We start from the raw sequence: 18,125 nt of genomic DNA on the forward strand, positions 1-18,125 counted from the left end.
TTTTTTTTTTTCTTCTGCATATTCTGCATCCCTATCACACCAACCAATTATATATTTAATAATCAGCCACACGCATCCCAAATGAAAGAATCATCTCTAAGCAACAGACAGAGGTGTTGAATAATCAGAAATACTATTTTGCATTTCTGCAAACTTCCCCAGAGCTAAATCAGCCCCTCAACCCATAGCACCCCTGCTCCCTGCACACCCCAAACCCTACAGGGATGATTTAACAGTGCTGCTGCTTTTGTGTGCTGGGGAACAGCCCTGGATTTTCCAGATCCCCTGCACTAACAAATGTCTGTGCTAACTCTTACCAACAGCCCATTTTGTCATGATTTACTCGGTTCTGTGGGGAAGGAGCTGATAACAGCACTGCTCTGCCTCCCCTGCTCCCAGGGAATGCTGCAGCTCCGTGACAGGTCTCCAAGGAGCACAGGTTTAATAGGACCCTGCTCAAATGACTTGCAGAATTACACCTAATTAGTTCTGTGGAATGATTTATTGCCCAGGCACCAGAGGCCTGCTAATGGGCTCCTCCATGTTCCACATCCAGCACTATTAAATTGCTCCCAGTTGTTAAGATAATAAGCTGTTGGGGAGATCCTTCTCTGGTTTCCAGTAAACTTTCTTTTTGTCTGGCTGTACCCTTCAAATGTGCTCTTTAAAAGTGGATTCTCCTGGAGGGTCTCAAACAAACACAAGCCAAGTTTCCTAAATCAAAGCACTTAGATTTGGTGGGTACAAAGTTCTCCTCTCAGTCTGGGCAAACGAAATGCCAAGGTAAACCAGATATCTGAATCTGAGATTCCTCTTTACTTGGAATCAGGAAGAGGGGAGAGAGCTGAAGTTTGCAGAGCATCATTAGCAGCCACAAAACCATCACAGGGCTGCAGAACAAAAGGCCTCTGGTTTGGAATCAGAGCTGCTCTCTGATAAATGAATGCTGCTCTAGCTGAGGGTTTGGTGCTGATGAGTTTTCACCTTCTAGGTTGAACGATAAAAGCACCCCACAGCCTTTGAATTTCACCCTGCTGTGCTGAGACTAAAGATCTGACAAATCTGTTTTTCAGAAGATCCTGTACTTCAGAAGCTGACAAAAAGCAAATGCTTTGTTCCCAATCTGTGTCTCCCATGGAAAAACCTCTGGATGGCTCAAAGCCATCCCGTTATTTTTCTGAAATGGGATCCAGCGCCTGGGTCGGGGCAGGAGTCAAGTGCGTGTCAGCAAGGAGGGATCTGAAACCTCCCAGAGCTCCAGACACCATTCCCTGCTCATGGCTGCAAGAACTGACTTTGTCTGATCTAAAGAACTCTAAAAATATTGCCTCTGATAACAAAGCTCCCAATGATCCAAATCACTTCAAAACCAGCGAACTCAATAAAGCCACCAAGGGCAAGATGATCCAAAAATAATTGAAAATTTCTTCAAATGAATAAACTGTGATAAGAAACCATGATAATTTAACTGAGAATTAAATATTCTAATTCATCAAATCGAGAAGTATCACCCAGATGAAGCCTAATAAAACAAACTTTAATTCCATAGCTGGGCTTCACCTCCCTCCCAAACTTTATTCCCTTTTCAGGGTGATGCACTCAGCTGCTGTCACAGTAAAAGCTGCAGGCTTAAATCACCTTCTCCTCTTTCTAAATAAAAACCTGAAGTTTTTATCCAACACATACCCTGCTTTTTTTAACCTGCCTGGAGCTGAGGAGCTGCTGGATGCTGATGGATGCCAGACCCACACTGGCTCCAAAACCTCCAAAGTAGAGAAAGAGAGATAACAAATAATGAAAGGACAGAACCCTGAATATGAAACCATGCTTACAAAGCTGTTGAAGCATTTTTAAGGCAAAATGGAAAATTGTGCCCTCAGTCAGGCACAGAAAAGGGGCAGGGGTGTCCCACACCTGTCACACCAAGTGTGACAGACACTTCCTGCTCCCACAGAAATGCTTCAATTCACCCATTTTAATGGAGACTGAAATGAATCTGGATACCTTGGGATTGACATAAAATATTATTATCCTACACAAAGCACTTTTTGCCTCATCTCAAAAACAACAGCAAGGGGAAGCCTCCTTGGGCATTTTTCAGATTTCTGTGTTTTCCCCTCAATGTTAATAAACAGCACAATAAGCAGTGAGTGCTCTCTGGAACAATGCAGCCATTAGCTCTGCTTTCCCTGGATTTCCTCTGGCAGCTGACACGCAGCCAAAGCCCTTGGGTTTGCAGACAGGTTGGACTGTAACACCTGTTTCTATTACTGCAGCACCCCTGGGTACTGCACTTCAATTGTCACCATCTCCACTGACAACCTTTCATCACAACATCACTGAGCTCCTCTAATTTTCCCAGAGACATTTCCCTCATTTGCATCGTTCCCTCGAGCTTTTTTTATAAAGCTTCTTCCCCCTCAAAGCTCCACAGCTCTGAAGTCTTCTCTTTGCAGGGAGCTCTGAGGGAAAGCAGAGCTCCAAGGTGAGGTTTTATTTCTGGCTGCAGCTTGAAAGCCAAGGTATTTTTCATGTTTCCAAGCCTGTATATAAAATATGCATCAGTGGAGTTGACAGGCAGGGATGCCAGGACGGACTCACAGGCAGGGATTTAACACTGTCAAGTTCCTTGCAGAGGATTGCTTACACATGGAAGAGCTGAGTTAGAATTCTGAGGTTTAAATTCCCTCTATAAACCAGAAAAATCTGGAAAAAAGCATCTCTCTCCAACATCCACCAGGCATTCATCCTGCTGCTCTATCCCAACTGTGCATCCATGGATTCCTCATCCAGGAAACTTTTAATGCTGTTTATTTTTCATCTGTGTGGCTCAGGGAAGGATCACAGAATCACCTCCAGCTTCATCCCACACCTCTGTTCTAATGGATTCTAACCACTCATGGAATCCTGGAATGGTTTGGGTTGGGAGGCACCTTAAGGATCATTTTGTTCCACCCCACCATGGGCAGGGACACTTTCCATGGTGCTCCAGCCTGGCCTTGGACATTTCCAGGGCTTCTGTGGCCTCCCCACCCTCACCTGGAAGAATTTCTCCCTAAAATCCCATTTAAAGCTCCCCTCCTTCAACTAAAGTCCATTCTCCCTCGTGGAAAGTCCCAGTTCCTGCTTCTCTGGATGCCACTGAAAATATATTCCATTATTGCAACCAGGATGCAGGAAACCACTTCCCAATGTGCATTTTGTCACGGAAACCAGCACTCATTTGAGGTTTTCTACTGGCCAGTACCTCTGGCAAAGCTTCCCAAGATTTATTCCAAGGAAGATGTTAAACAGGATGCACAGCAAAACCTAGAGAGAGGGCCACAATGCCTGAATCATTCTGGAAGTACATTAAACACACAATAATTGCCTTTTATTGTGAGGCTCACAATTCATTAAAGTGTGTGTGAACACACCACTTTTCACAGCCAGGGAACATGATGTGCTCCACAGCTAAATGTAATTTTTTCAGCACATTTCAGATCTACTTCCTCCCCAAAGACCTCTCTGCCCAGTCCAAAACCAACCAAACTAAAAATCCAACCCACCAGCAGCATGGTCTGAGCTTTTCAAGCCTTTTCTCCTCAAAGCTGGTAAATCTACTCCTGCTGGAGACCATTTCACCCCCTCTCCTGTGTGGAGATCTCTCTCCACATCACAGAAAGCAGATGTCTGGCAGGACACTGAACACACACTGACTTCCTTGAAATCAGCTAATATTGATTTTCCCCTCATAAAACTCCTCCTCTCCCACTTTATTTACACCACTAACTCACACCACTGCATTCTCATATCATAAGAGAGTTCTGTGATACTGAAATGACTCTCAGGGAAGGAATCCAAGTTATTTTTGGCCATTGCCATGCCATTTTTAATAACCTATTCAAAGCAGAAAAGGTTTTGTCTGTGAGGTACAACAGTAATTCTATAGCTGCAGACCTTCAAAGTGCAACCAGTCCAATGCTGAGAGCTAAAACTGCTCCTTGTGTGGCACAAAGAAAGCCAAAGGTATTGAACAGTTAGGCCTGAAGGCCAACAGCTGGAATCTTTCACTCTTTCAATAAACTGAGAGTCATTATTTACATGGTTTGGTATAAAAAACCCACCACCCCCACAACAATCCAGCACTCTGCCAAAATAAAAAAAAAATTCCTGACATAAAACTGTCATTAATTGCCTTTGGATATCAGTTGCTACAAAAATGTTAATGAATGACCAAAGCAGAAATGAGATTTCTCTGGCAGGGGATTTCATTTGCTTACATTTGTTTGCCTTTGCTCAAGATGATCCCATTCAATGTCCCACTCTTATAAAATTCAGGTTCTGTTGCTGGGGATTCATTAGGGCTAAAAGATCTGGTTATTAATGAACCAGAAGTGCTCAATTATTCTTCCTTCCACTTCACTGTAGAGCTTTTAACCACAGTAATTACACTTTACAGAGCCCTGTGTGCTCCCCTGACAGCTCCCAATCCATCACCCCACCTCCAGTGTTTGGACAGCTCTTTAAATCCACTTGGGATGAACACAGACATCTGCCCTGGAAATAAGGACTGTCTTTTCCTCAGTGGAGAATCCATAGTCAGGACTTCAAAGAAGTTTTAATCCAGTTTCTTGGTTTCCCAAAAACACTTTTGCCTTTCAAAAGCCATCTGATACATCTGATCCAGCCCACATGGCCCTTCTGTGGAGCACAGACCACCCAGAAACACTCCTGGAAATGCTGCCCTCCACAGCACAGAGCCAGAGAACCCATCTGAGGGATGTGGGGATGCTTTGGGATTTCAGCTGTTAAAATCAGGTGACAATTATATTCCCATGCTTGTAAGCACCCACCTGGGCATGGCTACAGGGGAGCCAAAACCTCCAAAGGGCTGGGAAGGATTTGGAGCATCAGGAGGGGCTGAGGGAGCTGGAAAGGGGCTGGAGAATCCCTGAGGGAGCTGGGAAGGGGCTGGAGAATCCCTGAGGGAGCTGGGAAGGGGCTGGAGAATCCCTGAGGGGAAGGGGAAGGGGCTGGAGAATCCCTGAGGGAGCTGGGAAGGGGCTGGAGAATCCCTGAGGGAGCTGGGGGGGCTCAGCCTGGAGAAAAGGAGGCTCAGGGGGAATTTCTGGCTCTGCACAAGTCCCTGCCAGGAGGGGACACCGGGGGGTTTGGGATCTGGGACCAGGGACAGGAGCAGAGGGAACAGCCCCAAGCTCTGCCAAGGGAGGTTTAGATTGGATTATTTGGGTTTTCCAGCCCTGGCACAGCTGCCCAGGAGTCCCCATCCCTGGAGGGATTTAAAAGCCCTGTGGATGTGGCACTTGGGGACACCAGGTGGCCTTGGCACTGCTGCACTCAATAGTCTTAAAAGTCTTTTCCAACCAAAAAGTTCCTTACAATCCCATTTGAACCAGCTCTGCTTTGACTTCTTCCTCAGTAAAAAAAAAAAAAAAAAAACAAAGAAGACTGGAAATGTCACCATTTCCAGGAAGCACAACTTGCAGTGTAATTGTTTCTGAATTCCATGAGCACTCTGAATCCACACAAACATGCCATGCACTGACTGCTCTGGGAACCACAATGGGGCTGAGCAGCAGCTCTCCCTTCCCCAGGGAAAGCCCCACTCTGAGGAGCTTCTGAACATTAGAACTGGTTTGATAGGGGTCTAGAAAGGTCAGGTTACTCCTGAAGATTCTTGATTAAATTGGGAAGAAAAGCTGGTTCTTTGTTCCATTTCTTCAACCAAAACCTTTACCACAAACATAACTGGTATTTAATTTCTGACAGAATAAAACATGACCTACTTGATCTGTTTGAAAACTGATCCAAAATGAATTTTAAAAATCTACACACATGTATTAAAATGCAAACTGCCCATGTATTATCTCAATGTTAAATTGAAGAGTTAAATGTTGAAATGTGTTCCTGTAAAACCCCACAAAATTACAAGCACCTCTCAACCACACCTGTGATTTCCACAAAACACCATTTCCACATCATAATAATATGAATGGGTTTACTTTGAATTTGAAATTGAAAAAGAGACAGTTCCAACATGAAAGCCTGAAAATTAATGGGAGCCACTTCATGAGGGTTCTTTTGTTCCCAAAGGGCAGCCCCAAACCAAGCAGATGGAAATGCAAAATTCTCAAAAGCATCATCAGCACAGGCAGCCCATCCCCATTTGTATCCTATTCCACTGAGGTTTGAAAGGAGCCACAAACCCAGGCAGGAAGAATTCCCTGAGCTCACTGTGCCAGTGGAGGTGGGAATTTTGGGACTCACCTGTTGAACTTCGCTTTCTCCATTCGATATTTTCTCCGTGTACACGAAAGAGTTGAATATCCTCTGCAAGAGAAACCAGAAAGGATGTGTGAGAGGTTTTTTTGTCATAAATGTCACAGCAGAGCAGCTCCCAAGGTGGATGGGTGAGGGAATGGGGTCAGAGCAGGACCTGGGCTCTCCCAGTGCCAGGCTTCCCAAAGGGAATCATGTCTCCATGTGGGATCTGCATGGAGAGGCTGATTTGGAAGGCAAAGAAGAACAGGGCTTTTTTTCCCAAACATCTGTTTATTTACCAAACTGACACAATGTGCTAAAAATAGTTCCACGTGCAAACTATGACCCCTCTTTTGCTAAACATTTAACCCAGTATAACTACTTTTAAAAGCATTTGTTTCCAACTAAAACATGAGAGGCTGGGAGCCAAATTTAGATAAATTTAATATGTGGAAAGAGACAAGTGAGACCCAATTTGAGACAAGCAGATCAATCTCATTAATAGCCAAAATAAAAAAATAAAAAAGATGTATCAGAAGATGGAAGTGAGAGCTCTGTGCTCCTGTGGGAAGCTCAGTTCCCAGGGGGACAGTGACAGTCATGCTGCCATCCCTGTTCACAGACAGAAGGAAAAACACTCAACAATTTGTTATATTCTGCTTCCAGTCTGAAAAATAAGACTGGAAAGATTTGGGGTTACACCAACAACACTCCTAAAAAGTCTACCTGATCACTTAAGCTTCTCTTGCCTGATTCCTCACTTCCAAGGGCAGCTTTCCCCCTGGGCACAGTGGGGCCACCCCCACTAGAAAATGCACAAAATCCCTAAAATACTCCTTAGGTCTCTTAACAACAGTAAGAGCTGTAAGAGCAATAAATGGGGGCTATTTTGGGATTTCACTGAGGGAATGGATCCCACTCCTATCAGTGACACTGCATCTGGCGAAGGACAGGAATTCCCAAACACCCTGGGTTGTATTATCAGCAATAACAACTGCAATCACCAAAAAGTTTAAATTTCATCCAAATTCATCTCCCTGACAACTCCTGGAGTCCACAGCTCCAGGAGTTTTTTTGATGCAGGTTCAGCTGATTCCCTCCCAGCACAGCTACAGGCAGCCAGGACTGGCAAAACCAGCCTGGAAAATCCTTTGGTGCGCTCACCATCATCACTTCCCCTCATCCCTCTCCCTGCTGAGGGCTTGAGGAATTTCAAAAATGTGAACTCTTCATTCTGAAGAAGCATTTGGAAGGGCAGCAATAAATCTCCTTGGCTTACAAGGCTCAGAGATCCAAGAAGGGGGGGCAGGGGAGAAAAAAAGAAAGGTATCTACTCTTAAAAGCTGCCTGTACATGGAGACTTCCTCTTCATCAAGACCTTTGTTTAAAGTTCTGCTTGGGTACTTTAACTACAAACACATTGGCTTTTTTTTTTTTTCCTCCCTCAGGAGATGAAAAGATAACTTAAACATCAGAAGGAGATACATTAAAGCATGTCATTTTGATGCAAAATGTTTTAAATGAATTGAATTTTTCTGTCCATGCAGCGTTTAGTGTGCAGACATCAAAAGGAATGTGGAGGAAATCGACTGTCAGCCCCTGAGAATGGAGCTTTCTGTCCCTAGCACAAAGCTGACCCTTCTTCCACCCTTTTCACATGTAGCCCGTTTATGAACTTGCAAAATAATGCCAGAGAACATCATCCATGGTTATGTAAGAGTCACAATGACAGCAGGAATTTATTTGGCTTGGCTTTTAACCTATTTTGAATTAACTGATTTCTTTAAAATGCTCTGGTATATTCTGTTGTTTTAATTAAAAGCACTGTGCATGGCAGAGAGGGGGGAGCAGGGATTTCTTACTCAAACTGAGCACAAATAATGAGTAAACCAACAGTAAAAATCGAGTAAGGATTGAGAATCCAACCCTGAGGCTACACATGAACTGCTCAGCCCCTGCCTGGATCCAGTCCCTGCTCGGGATATCTGCTCCCTACTCAAGAATTCCTGGGCACAATTCCACCCCAGGAAATAATAAAAAAAAATATTTAAGCTAATTTCACTGACTTAAAAGTGCCCTAACTTTAAGCAGAAAATCAGAGCTAAGTGGCAACCTCAAATAAAATTGAGGGAACTTCATGGGAGAGAAAATCAGCCCCACACACAACTTCAGGAAAACAGTCTAAATATTTAGGAGGACTTGCCCTGCAGTTTACACAGCCCATTAGCATCTGTACTTCATTCTTCCCACCCCTCTTGTTAAATTGGCTCTGTGGAGCAGATGGCAGCAGGCTCAGCTCCCTCACAGAACAATCCCACACGTGTTGAATGCGATGCTTGCCCGGCGTTCTTTGCCACAGCCCAGCACCACTCGCCCTCCCAACTGGGGAGGCTGTGCTGGATCAGCATCCAGCCTTTCCTTGGGATCAGCATCCAGCCTTTCCTTGGGATCAGCATCCAGCCTTTCCCTGGGATCAGCATCCAGCCTTTCCCTGGGATCAGCATCCAGCCTTTCCCTGGGATCAGCATCCAGCCTTTCCCTGGGATCAGCATCCAGCCTTTCCTTGGGATCAGCATCCAGCCTTTCCCTGGGATCAGGATTCAGCCTTTCCCTGGGATCAGCATCCAGCCTTTCCTCTGGATCAGGATCCAGCCTTTCCTTGGGATCAGCATCCAGCCTTTCCCTGGGATCAGCATCCAGCCCATCCTTGGGATCAGGATTCAGCCTTTCCCTGGGATCAGCATCCAGCCTTTCCTCTGGATCAGGATCCAGCCTTTCCTTGGGATCAGCATCCAGCCTTTCCTCTGGATCAGCATCCAGCCCCATCCTTGGGATCAGCATCCAGCCTTTCCTCTGGATCAGCATCCAGCCCATCCTTGGGATCAGGACCCAACCTTTGCTTGGGCTCACCATTCAGCCTTTCCCTGGGATCAGCATCCAGCCTTTCCCTGGGATCAGCATCCATCCCTTCCTTGGGATCAGCATCCAGCCTTTCCTCTGGATCCATCCCTTCTCCTGGTTCAGCCTCTTCCCTTGAGCTGCTCCTCCAGCATACATGGAATATCTCCATCCCCACCACCACTCCCAACATCTCAGCACACATATCCTCATCAAGCCCTCAAATGCCACCTTTATTTTATTTTTCTTCCTTTGCCTTTGTATGCAGCACTGAACTGGGGAAAACCCCTTTGTTTTTACATCCAGGTGGAGCTATGCCAGTGCTGTGACTGAAGCAATGTCTACTTTCCAATACCAAAAAAAATAATGTTGGAGAGTTTGATTTATCCTGACACTTTCCACAGCAGCAAGAGGACAAGTAGAAACAGCCTTAAGCTGAGACAGGAGATTAGGGTCAGATATTAGAAATTTTTTTCACTGTTTTTGGGGTTAGGTTGCTCAGGGAGATGGTGGAGCCCCCATCCCTGGAGGTGCTCTGGACCTGGAGCTGGGAGATGTGGTTTAATGGTTCCAGTGGGGAGCCATCAAGCTGCACTTGATGTTAAAGGTCCCTTCCAACCCTGATCATTCTCTAATTCTACCATTTCAAAGCTTATTATAATATTTCTAAGGATTCTTTTGGAGTTATTCAGACACTGGAGAGCAGCAGCACTTGCCTGGCTGTGGCTGCAGATCTCAGCTCAGGTTTAGGCTCAGTGCTGCTGCCAGGGGCTGAGTACAAAGCCCAGAACCATCCCTGGCAACACCCAAATCCTGGGCACATCATTCCTGCTCCTCACCCTCCCCAGCCCTCCAGTTTGGCTGCACAAACACAAGCCCAGGTGAGAAAACCCTGGAACCTGCAGGGATCCACAGCAGCTCCTCAGCACAGCCAGGAGGGGATGCCCTGGATGGAGTCCTGGGGAAGCTGAGGTTTGTTTTCCAAACACACATTCCCAAAGTATCAGACCCTTGCTTTCCTAAGCTCTTCAAGTACCTGGCAGGTCAAAGCCCTTGCAGCTTCCTAGGAAATTCTCCTGTGGCACCTCCATATAACCTTTAATGCCATATCCTTTAACTACCTGGCTTTTAGCTTTGGACAACAGGACAAATATTTGATAAGAGAGAGAAATCAGGAAGCAAGGAGAGGATTCAGGAGCAGGGGCCTGGGACAGGGAAGATTTGGGCCACCAGCACAGGTGGGGTCTGACAGTGATGGATGGCCCAGCACCCAAAGCACATCTCAGGGTAGGATGGAGTCAGGTTTCCCACCAAGCCAGAGATAAGCTCGAGTTTAGCTTGTGGTGTCCCAAAAATTCCACTTGAGAAACTTTTATTTATCTTAAACTGAAGGCAATTCAGTTTTAAATCTGGGAGAAGACTCTAAAACAAGCACAGCACAAAAAGTAAAATATTAACTGGCTCATTCCCTCAGTTCCTCAGGATTAAAATGCACTGCAGAGAGGAAAACACTTCTAAAACTCCAGTCTGACTGTCAGCACAGCATCAAAACAAACAGAAAAAGCCACCACCCCCAAATCTCCAAGGTCCCCAACCAAACACAAGCACCAACTGCTCTCAGAGCACTCAACCATTTGCACATCACTTTATCTGCCAGACAAGACTCGAATCCATCTCCCTGACGACAAAAATAACATTTTTTTGAGACAAAGAGAATGAGGGAAAACAAACACAGGATTAGTAAAATAGCCACTGAGCTGTAAATATATTGAAGCTGCCTCACCATCCATACAAGCCATTTAAAAAAGAAAAAAACCACCCATCTTTCAGCAGGTTTAGGGCATGGACTGCTGTTAACTGTCACACTGGGTAAGGACTCAATGACAAAAATCAGCAATATTAACAAAGTTACACAGAATAATAAAATGTAGGTGTGTAAAACACAAGCAGAATTAGCTCAGCAGGGCTGTGATACTTTTTAAACTTCAAGCAGCCCCTAACCAGGGGCTGGTTCCTACATGAAAGGTTAATGTTTTAAAAAGTGGTGAGCAAACAAATATCCAAGAAATGCTTTTTGTGGTGGAACTCACCCAGGGAGGTTGTTTTCAGGGAAACCTGCGGCTTCTGCCTGCAGTTTGTTTTTGCAGTGTCTGAAGCCATCTCGTGTTCTGTTTTGTTACCATTTTCTAAACCCAAGGAACATTAAATAGAGACTTCCCAGGAGATCAGGGACATGCTCTGTGTTTTCCTCCCAGAGTTTCCAGTCAGACATGGAAGAAGCTGAAGTGAATTGGGAGTTAAAAACAGGGAAAGGCAAATCCAGTGGGATGGGAGCCCTGAGGGCAGCACCACACATCTGAAAGGAATATCCCAACACCACCCTACAAATGCCTTTCTCCTCCTGTGGGTTTGGAAAAAAAAACATGTTTTCAGAAGGAATTTAACTAATTAATGCTCTTTATTTGGGGAGCAGCCACAGACACCTGAATCAGAGAGAAAAGTGATGCTGAGCTCAGCTCAGCCAGTGCCTTCACAGGCTCTTGAAAATTGGGATTTTCTTAATTCAGTTTTCTATTAATGCCTCTAATTCACTTTTTAAATCAATTGTTTAAATTAATCATAAGCAGTGTGATTTACCTTTCTTCTCAGACTGATATTATTGGAGTTTGATTGGATAATGGCTGAAATTTCAAGTTTTGCTGAACTAACCCTTGTGAACTTCAGTGGGGCTGAAAACTGGACACCTAAAATGCAGATTTTCTACCCCTCCAAGGGAATGCTACAGAAAGAAGAGCCTCACAAAGACAATCAGCATGTGCTGGGAAAAAGACTGAAAAATTTGGATTAATTAGCATGAGAACTGAGAAATCAATAACCAGCAGAGGAAAGAATACTAATTAATAAAGAGAATTATGTAAGTGAGAACCAATTAACATTGCAGGTTCATAACACACCTTTTGGGTGAACACATTCCCCAATATTTAAGGTTCCATTTTTTCTTTTCATGAAGATTGCTCACCAAGTCCCTATTTAAGATTCAAGCTTCCACCAGGTGCCCATCACATTTCTGCAGCACTGGAATATACTCCAGGCAACACAGGACAACTGGGATTCAAATTTGATCTAAATTTTGATGGTCAAAAGCATCTCAGTTACCATTTATATATCAAATGTGGGAGGTAAAATCCCCAGGGATCATTTCAGCCTCAGAGGGGAGATGGGGAATAGGCACAACACTGGAAAGGAGCAAAGCAGAGCACAATTTTTATAAATTTGTTTTCTTGGAAAACTCCTGCATTTGCAAGGAGAGAAAACTCTGGAAACCTGAGTAAGTGCCAAAAAATGCAATCAGGAACCAGCAGGTTTTTTTGTCTTCTTTTTCAAGGGACCAGAGAAGAGGAAGGGAAAAAGAGTGAGAGGGGAAAATACCCCAAGAAAATGAGTTCCACATGTTCAAGAGATTATTCATTTAGCCAATGTAACTTGACCAAGGTTATTCTCCTGACAATGTGTATGGCAGAAAAAAAGAAAAGTCATGCTACCCAGCCCTTAAAATACAAAGCAGATGGGCTCCTCAATGGCATTGGATTTCTTCTCCCTACACTTATTCCTCATTCCAGCCTCTAGGATGTAAAACTTCCAATATTTCTATGTTCTTTTCAGGTTGAGAACATTTTTATTAGTGAACTGTTTTCACTGCATTTTGTTGGTCCTTTTATTTTTAAGAGAATCTAAAATTGAGCATTTAAAAGGAGCAAAATTGACCAGAGCCTTCAATCTGTTGGGAGAACTCTGGGTTTCAGTTTTCTGGTTTGCTTTCAAACTCGTGTCAAAATGACCAAAAATTGGGAAAAATTTAAGCAGCAGCCCAAGATTGGTAAATAGTTGTAATCCTAGAGGCAGAAGTGTAATTACCACTTTAGTGTAATTACTGTGCTTGTCCAGTTTGCTCAAGAATTCAATGTACAGCAAGTCTGCAGAAAAACATTCCAGCCAGGACTGTGTGATTTTACAGTAAAGTCATGAAAAAAAATCCCAAATCACAAAGGGACAGAGACACAAGAGAGGTGATTGTTCCCTGATCAGTTTTACATAATTAAGGCAGAGGCTGATGGGTTTTGCTTGGAGAAATGCTGCAGCACAGGAACTTCACTTGAATCAGAGGAAAACAATACCAAGCAGACAACCTTAAACCCAAGGATTTAAAGATCATAAATCACAGTGCTGAACTTCTGTGCATGAAATGAATGGGCTGATGGCAACCTAATTACAGAAATGTTTGCTTTAAATGTCCAAGAGTATAATTTTTCAGGATCTCTCAGCAGGAACCTCAGGATAAATATCCCAAAAGCTTTCCCTACAACCTCTCTGGGACAGGAGCTGTCTCCCAGTGCCTGCACTTGGAGAGACACCCACGTTTAAAGTTTTAACACAAACTGCAGTCCATGTGCTCACACCAAAACACAATTTTGTCAAGAGATAAATATTGGCTGAGTAGTAACCTGAAAAACACTGGCAAGACATAATTACCTTCCTGTGGGTTAGTGTTTGAAATAAAAACTACAAGGTTGTTCTCATTTATACTGTTAATAAGTATTAATTAAGTATGAATAAGTATTAATAAGTATGAATTAATAAGTACAGAAATTTTAAGGTCACCTGTTGAAATACTGCATCTGCATCATTTTTATATGATGATTTGTATATTATTTATATTTTATATGATCCCCATCCTTCCTTTCCTGAGCAGAAAGGAAGGGGTGCAAATCTGTGCAATTTTAAATTCTTAAGTGGAGTCTCTCACTTGAACTTTAAAAACTCAAGACAAACACTTTGCATTAATTACATTAATCACTCCGTGGGTGTGAAGTTATTTTCAAATAGCTGTTACATTCCCAAGTGACTCCAGACACACCAGGGCCTGGGGAGCTCAGCAGGTCCCACCCAGCTGTTCTACAGCTCCCTGGGGACACCAGGGCAGTCCCAGGGCTGTGACCCCACATTTGAAGGGGGGATTCAGCCACCAAACTCTTCCAGAAGCAGAGCAGAGGCTCTTTAAGCTGCACTCATCTGACCTCAGGGTTTGAAATCCCCGAGGAGGCTCTGTGAGATTCAGGAAACACCATTTTGCCACACTCCAGTGCTAATGAAAAGAGAATTACTCATCCACCAGTGCTGGAAATGGGGATTTTCCCCTCTGCTCCCAAACCAGGGGTAAAATTAACTCAGACATTGAGCACAGTGATGGATCTGACAGCTTGGTATTCCATGAGCCAGAATTCCACCTGGAAGCACTGATGCCTTTTGGATTTACCTAAAAACAGAGGCCAACAGAATTACAAGAATAAAAAGTGGTTCTGTTTATTGAGGGGCCTTCAGGGACATTTTGGGCACACAAAGCCTCCCCAAGGGGCTCCACCCAAAATGCACAATGGGGCACGAGTTTTCACACTTTTATAAGTTTGGTCCATCTGCATATTGGGGGTTAAACTCGCAATCACAGCTTCAGGTAATGAAGCCATTTACCCCAAGTTTGCTGCCCAAACTCACTTTTATTTACATTTCTCAGAGGCAGTGAGGAGTCCTTGATTCCCTTGGAGAGGAATTGTTGTGTCTGACCAAAATGGGGAAGCAGCAGCTCACACTGGGTATGGAGTTTAGAGTTCTACACTAAAGGATTGCAGGATCACAAACAGATGAAAAATAGAAAAGCAAAAAAAAAATTCCAAAGGCATCACCACCAACACCCTAAACACACTGACAGCACCAACAAACTGCATCCTGCAGCCCAAAAAACAACACACAGGTGCAAAGCAGCAAAGAATTCCTGGAAGAAAGTGCTCAAGCACTTTTCCAAGGAGCTGAACTGTCCCACAGCATGTCCCCACAGTCCCTGGGACTGTTCTTCCCTCGTTTTTTCAGTTCCTTGTGGCCCAGCACAAAACCAAAACCTTGGGAATCTCGCTGGCAGCTGCTGCTGAACTTCTCCCTCGTGTTGAACTCGTTATCTCGGGACACAGGAGGAGGCAGGGCAGCCCACAGAAAATAAATGTAATCTCCTGGAAAGAGTACAGCCATTAGATGTTATCAGTTTGCCAAAAAAAAAAAAAAAATTAAAGATTGAGACTGGAGGAAGCTCATGAATTGAATTCTTACAGCACTTCAAAGCAATTTGTGCATGAATGCAAGCATTTATTCTTCTAATTAAAAAAGGGAAAAAGCAAGCAAAATAGCAAGACATCATTTACATGAAAGAGGGGGGAGTAAAAAAAACCAAAAAACGACCCAACAAACAAAACTCAAACAAAACCTCCAGTGTTAATCAAGCACAGAGTGGATTCCAATCCAGCAAAGGGAGAGAAAGCTCCAGATTTAATGAGGGAAGGTGCTGCAGAGGAGCAGAACTCGCTTTCTGCAGTGCTCCTGCCAAGCCATCCCACAGGAATTCCTACATCCACCCTTTGGGAAACAAAAAAATCATCAGATGTTGTGCAAAGCAGGGATTTTATTTGATTCCTGCCTCCTCATTGTTGTCCAAACCAGCCAAGGGTGGGGGTTCCAGGTCTGGGTCCCAGGGGATGGGATGGTTCCAGCACAGCAGGGATGGAGAAGGTTTTTTCAAATATGGTTTATCCTAAATAATGATCCCAGCCTTCTAAAAAGGAGCTGTGCTGAAATGATTATAAATATATTTACCTTTCAAACACTAAAAGCAAGAAGTTGCACTCAACTCTAATTTAAAAAACCTCTTCTGAGGAGCTGTGATTAACAACCCTGAATTATTGCTGTGTCTGAAATGAGCCTCGAATTAGCAGCTGAAATTTTTAAGAACTGTCCCCCAAAAAATGCCCCTGAAGGGGTTCACTGCAAACACAACCCCTCAGGTTGTTATTATACAGGATTTTTTCTGTTTCCTCTCAGGCATCTCCTCCTCAGCCAGGGGAGGAGCTTTTTGCAGTTATTTCTTGGCTCCAGACTCCCACAAATCCAAGCCACACATCCCTGAAGTCACTGCAGGAGAGTTTTGCTGGGTTATCCCTGATTTCCCACTGCTTATCCTCAGCTTTTCAAGGGAGAAATGCACTACCTGCAGCTTCAGCTCTGCTTGAGGAAAAACTGCCCATTTAGGGCTTTTTCTGAGTGTTACTGATCAAACACAGAGGAAAACATGGGAGAGAAATCCCCAAAATCACAATGCAAAAAAGCTGCAGAGCAAAGAGAAAAGAGAAAAAAGAAACCAGCTCTCAGGATGTTTAGAAACAGCCTGGGTTCTTTTGGAAGATTTGTTTTTTCCTCTGTTCTGAGTTGTTTTTACCTCCCCAACTTCCAAGTCCAGGAACAGCCTGGGCTGAGAACTGCACAATCCCAGCTGTGGAGGATGGAATTAATATCTCAAATTGATATCAGATTCATGTTTTGCAGCCTGAATCACACCAGGTCTTGCTGCAAATCTGTGAGCACAGTCCTGGGACCCTGCCCATCCACACAGTCTTGTAATTTCTGGACAGACAACAGAATTTGGGAGCAGATTTCTACTGTAAAAAGGGATTTAAACTGGAGGGAAGCAGCTTTTCAGAAAAAAAAAACCAATCCAGGAAGTTGACAGGGGTAGCATTAATTCCTTTCCTGATGTGATGTCATTGCCAGTTGGGTTGTACCTATTAAAAAGATCAAAAAGGCCTCAAGTGCACACACATTGTTAAAATTCAAGCAGTGACAGAGGCAGTTATTATTTTTCACTCCCTCTATAAATGTTATCACACAAGCTGCTTTTTCACAAAATGTTTGCAAACTATGAAGCAAATCCACTGCTCCTGCTAAATGAACACAAACCAATTTCTCTTTCAAAACAGGAGAGGATGATTTGACCTCTTTTTTAATCTCCAGTCATGTTTGACTTTGTCTAAATAAAAAATATTTTGGAATCTCTGGAGAAAAGGCAGCTCATTTACTCCAAACAAATCTCTGCTGTGATTTCCTTCTATGAACTCTCTTATTTGAGAGTTGATCATGGGTAATGTCATCTTCATTAAAGATAATCAAGGATCCCTAGGCAGATATTTGCACTTGAAATTAGATGTTTCATAATATTTCAACATTTCCTAACATCCATTTATATTTAATTCCTGAGGATGCTTCAATGCACATAAAATATGGATCAGGCCAAGCACTTTTCCAATTAGAAATCGTTCAGAGCACGAGGCCAACAGGACTGAGTGGCAAACCTGAAATTGAATTAAGGATTTAAGGCTGGCTAGAGACCACCTCCAGCTCAGCAAGTGAAGAAATTCCCTTTCTTTTGCCTTTCTGTGCAATTATCTGTGTGTTGCACATCTGTCTGAACACGCAGCAACGACACCATAATCCACTTTGGGATCGGGATTAGCGAGTTCAGGCTCCAAGGAGAAATAAAGGCATTAGCACTGCTTTGAATGGGAATGGAAGTGGATTAATGCTGCTCAGGGAATGAATATTCCTGTTGTCTCACAGTTACTCCTGCACTGGCAGCAGGATCTCACTGTCAGGAAATGGAGGAGGAGAAAAAAAAAAAAAAGACTTAATGGGCTGAAAAATTTTCATTAGGCTGATAGTGATAATTTATCTTCACAAATTAATGAATAAATTTCTATTTTAATAAACCACTGATACCCAGGAATTAACTTAGGTCTGTTTCAGCATGGAGTCTGTATTTTAATTTCCAGACTCCATGTGTGTTTTCACAATGCAGTTTTTGCTCTGGGAACTGACAGAGACTGGAACAGCTCAAAACTCCTGCCTCACCTCCCCAGCTGCAATTTTATTCTGGTTTTTCACTCCTAATAAGGACACAAACACAAGGCTACAAAATCTAAAAGTTCAAAACATTCCAAAAAGTGATGTCCATCCTCAAACACAGAGGATGAAAATGAAGAAAGGGTGCAAAATCAGGGTCAGAATGAATTGAAAAACACTGAATTTCTTAG

The 18,125-nt window shown here is 43.6% G+C and overlaps 1 protein-coding gene across 1 annotated transcript in view; it reads right to left on the bottom strand.

The window, feature by feature from the left end:
• LOC117000306 (VWFA and cache domain-containing protein 1-like) overlaps positions 1-18,125 on the bottom strand; it is an 89,533-nt gene that overhangs the window by 54,574 nt on the left and 16,834 nt on the right. Inside the window, exon 2 of the mRNA XM_033067849.2 lies at positions 6,271-6,333. Within this exon, the coding sequence (XP_032923740.1) occupies positions 6,271-6,333 (63 nt within the window). The remainder of the gene's footprint in view (positions 1-6,270; positions 6,334-18,125) is intronic.

Source organism: Catharus ustulatus, chromosome 9, assembly GCF_009819885.2.
Source record: "Catharus ustulatus isolate bCatUst1 chromosome 9, bCatUst1.pri.v2, whole genome shotgun sequence".
Taxonomy (NCBI): Eukaryota; Metazoa; Chordata; class Aves; order Passeriformes; family Turdidae; genus Catharus; species Catharus ustulatus.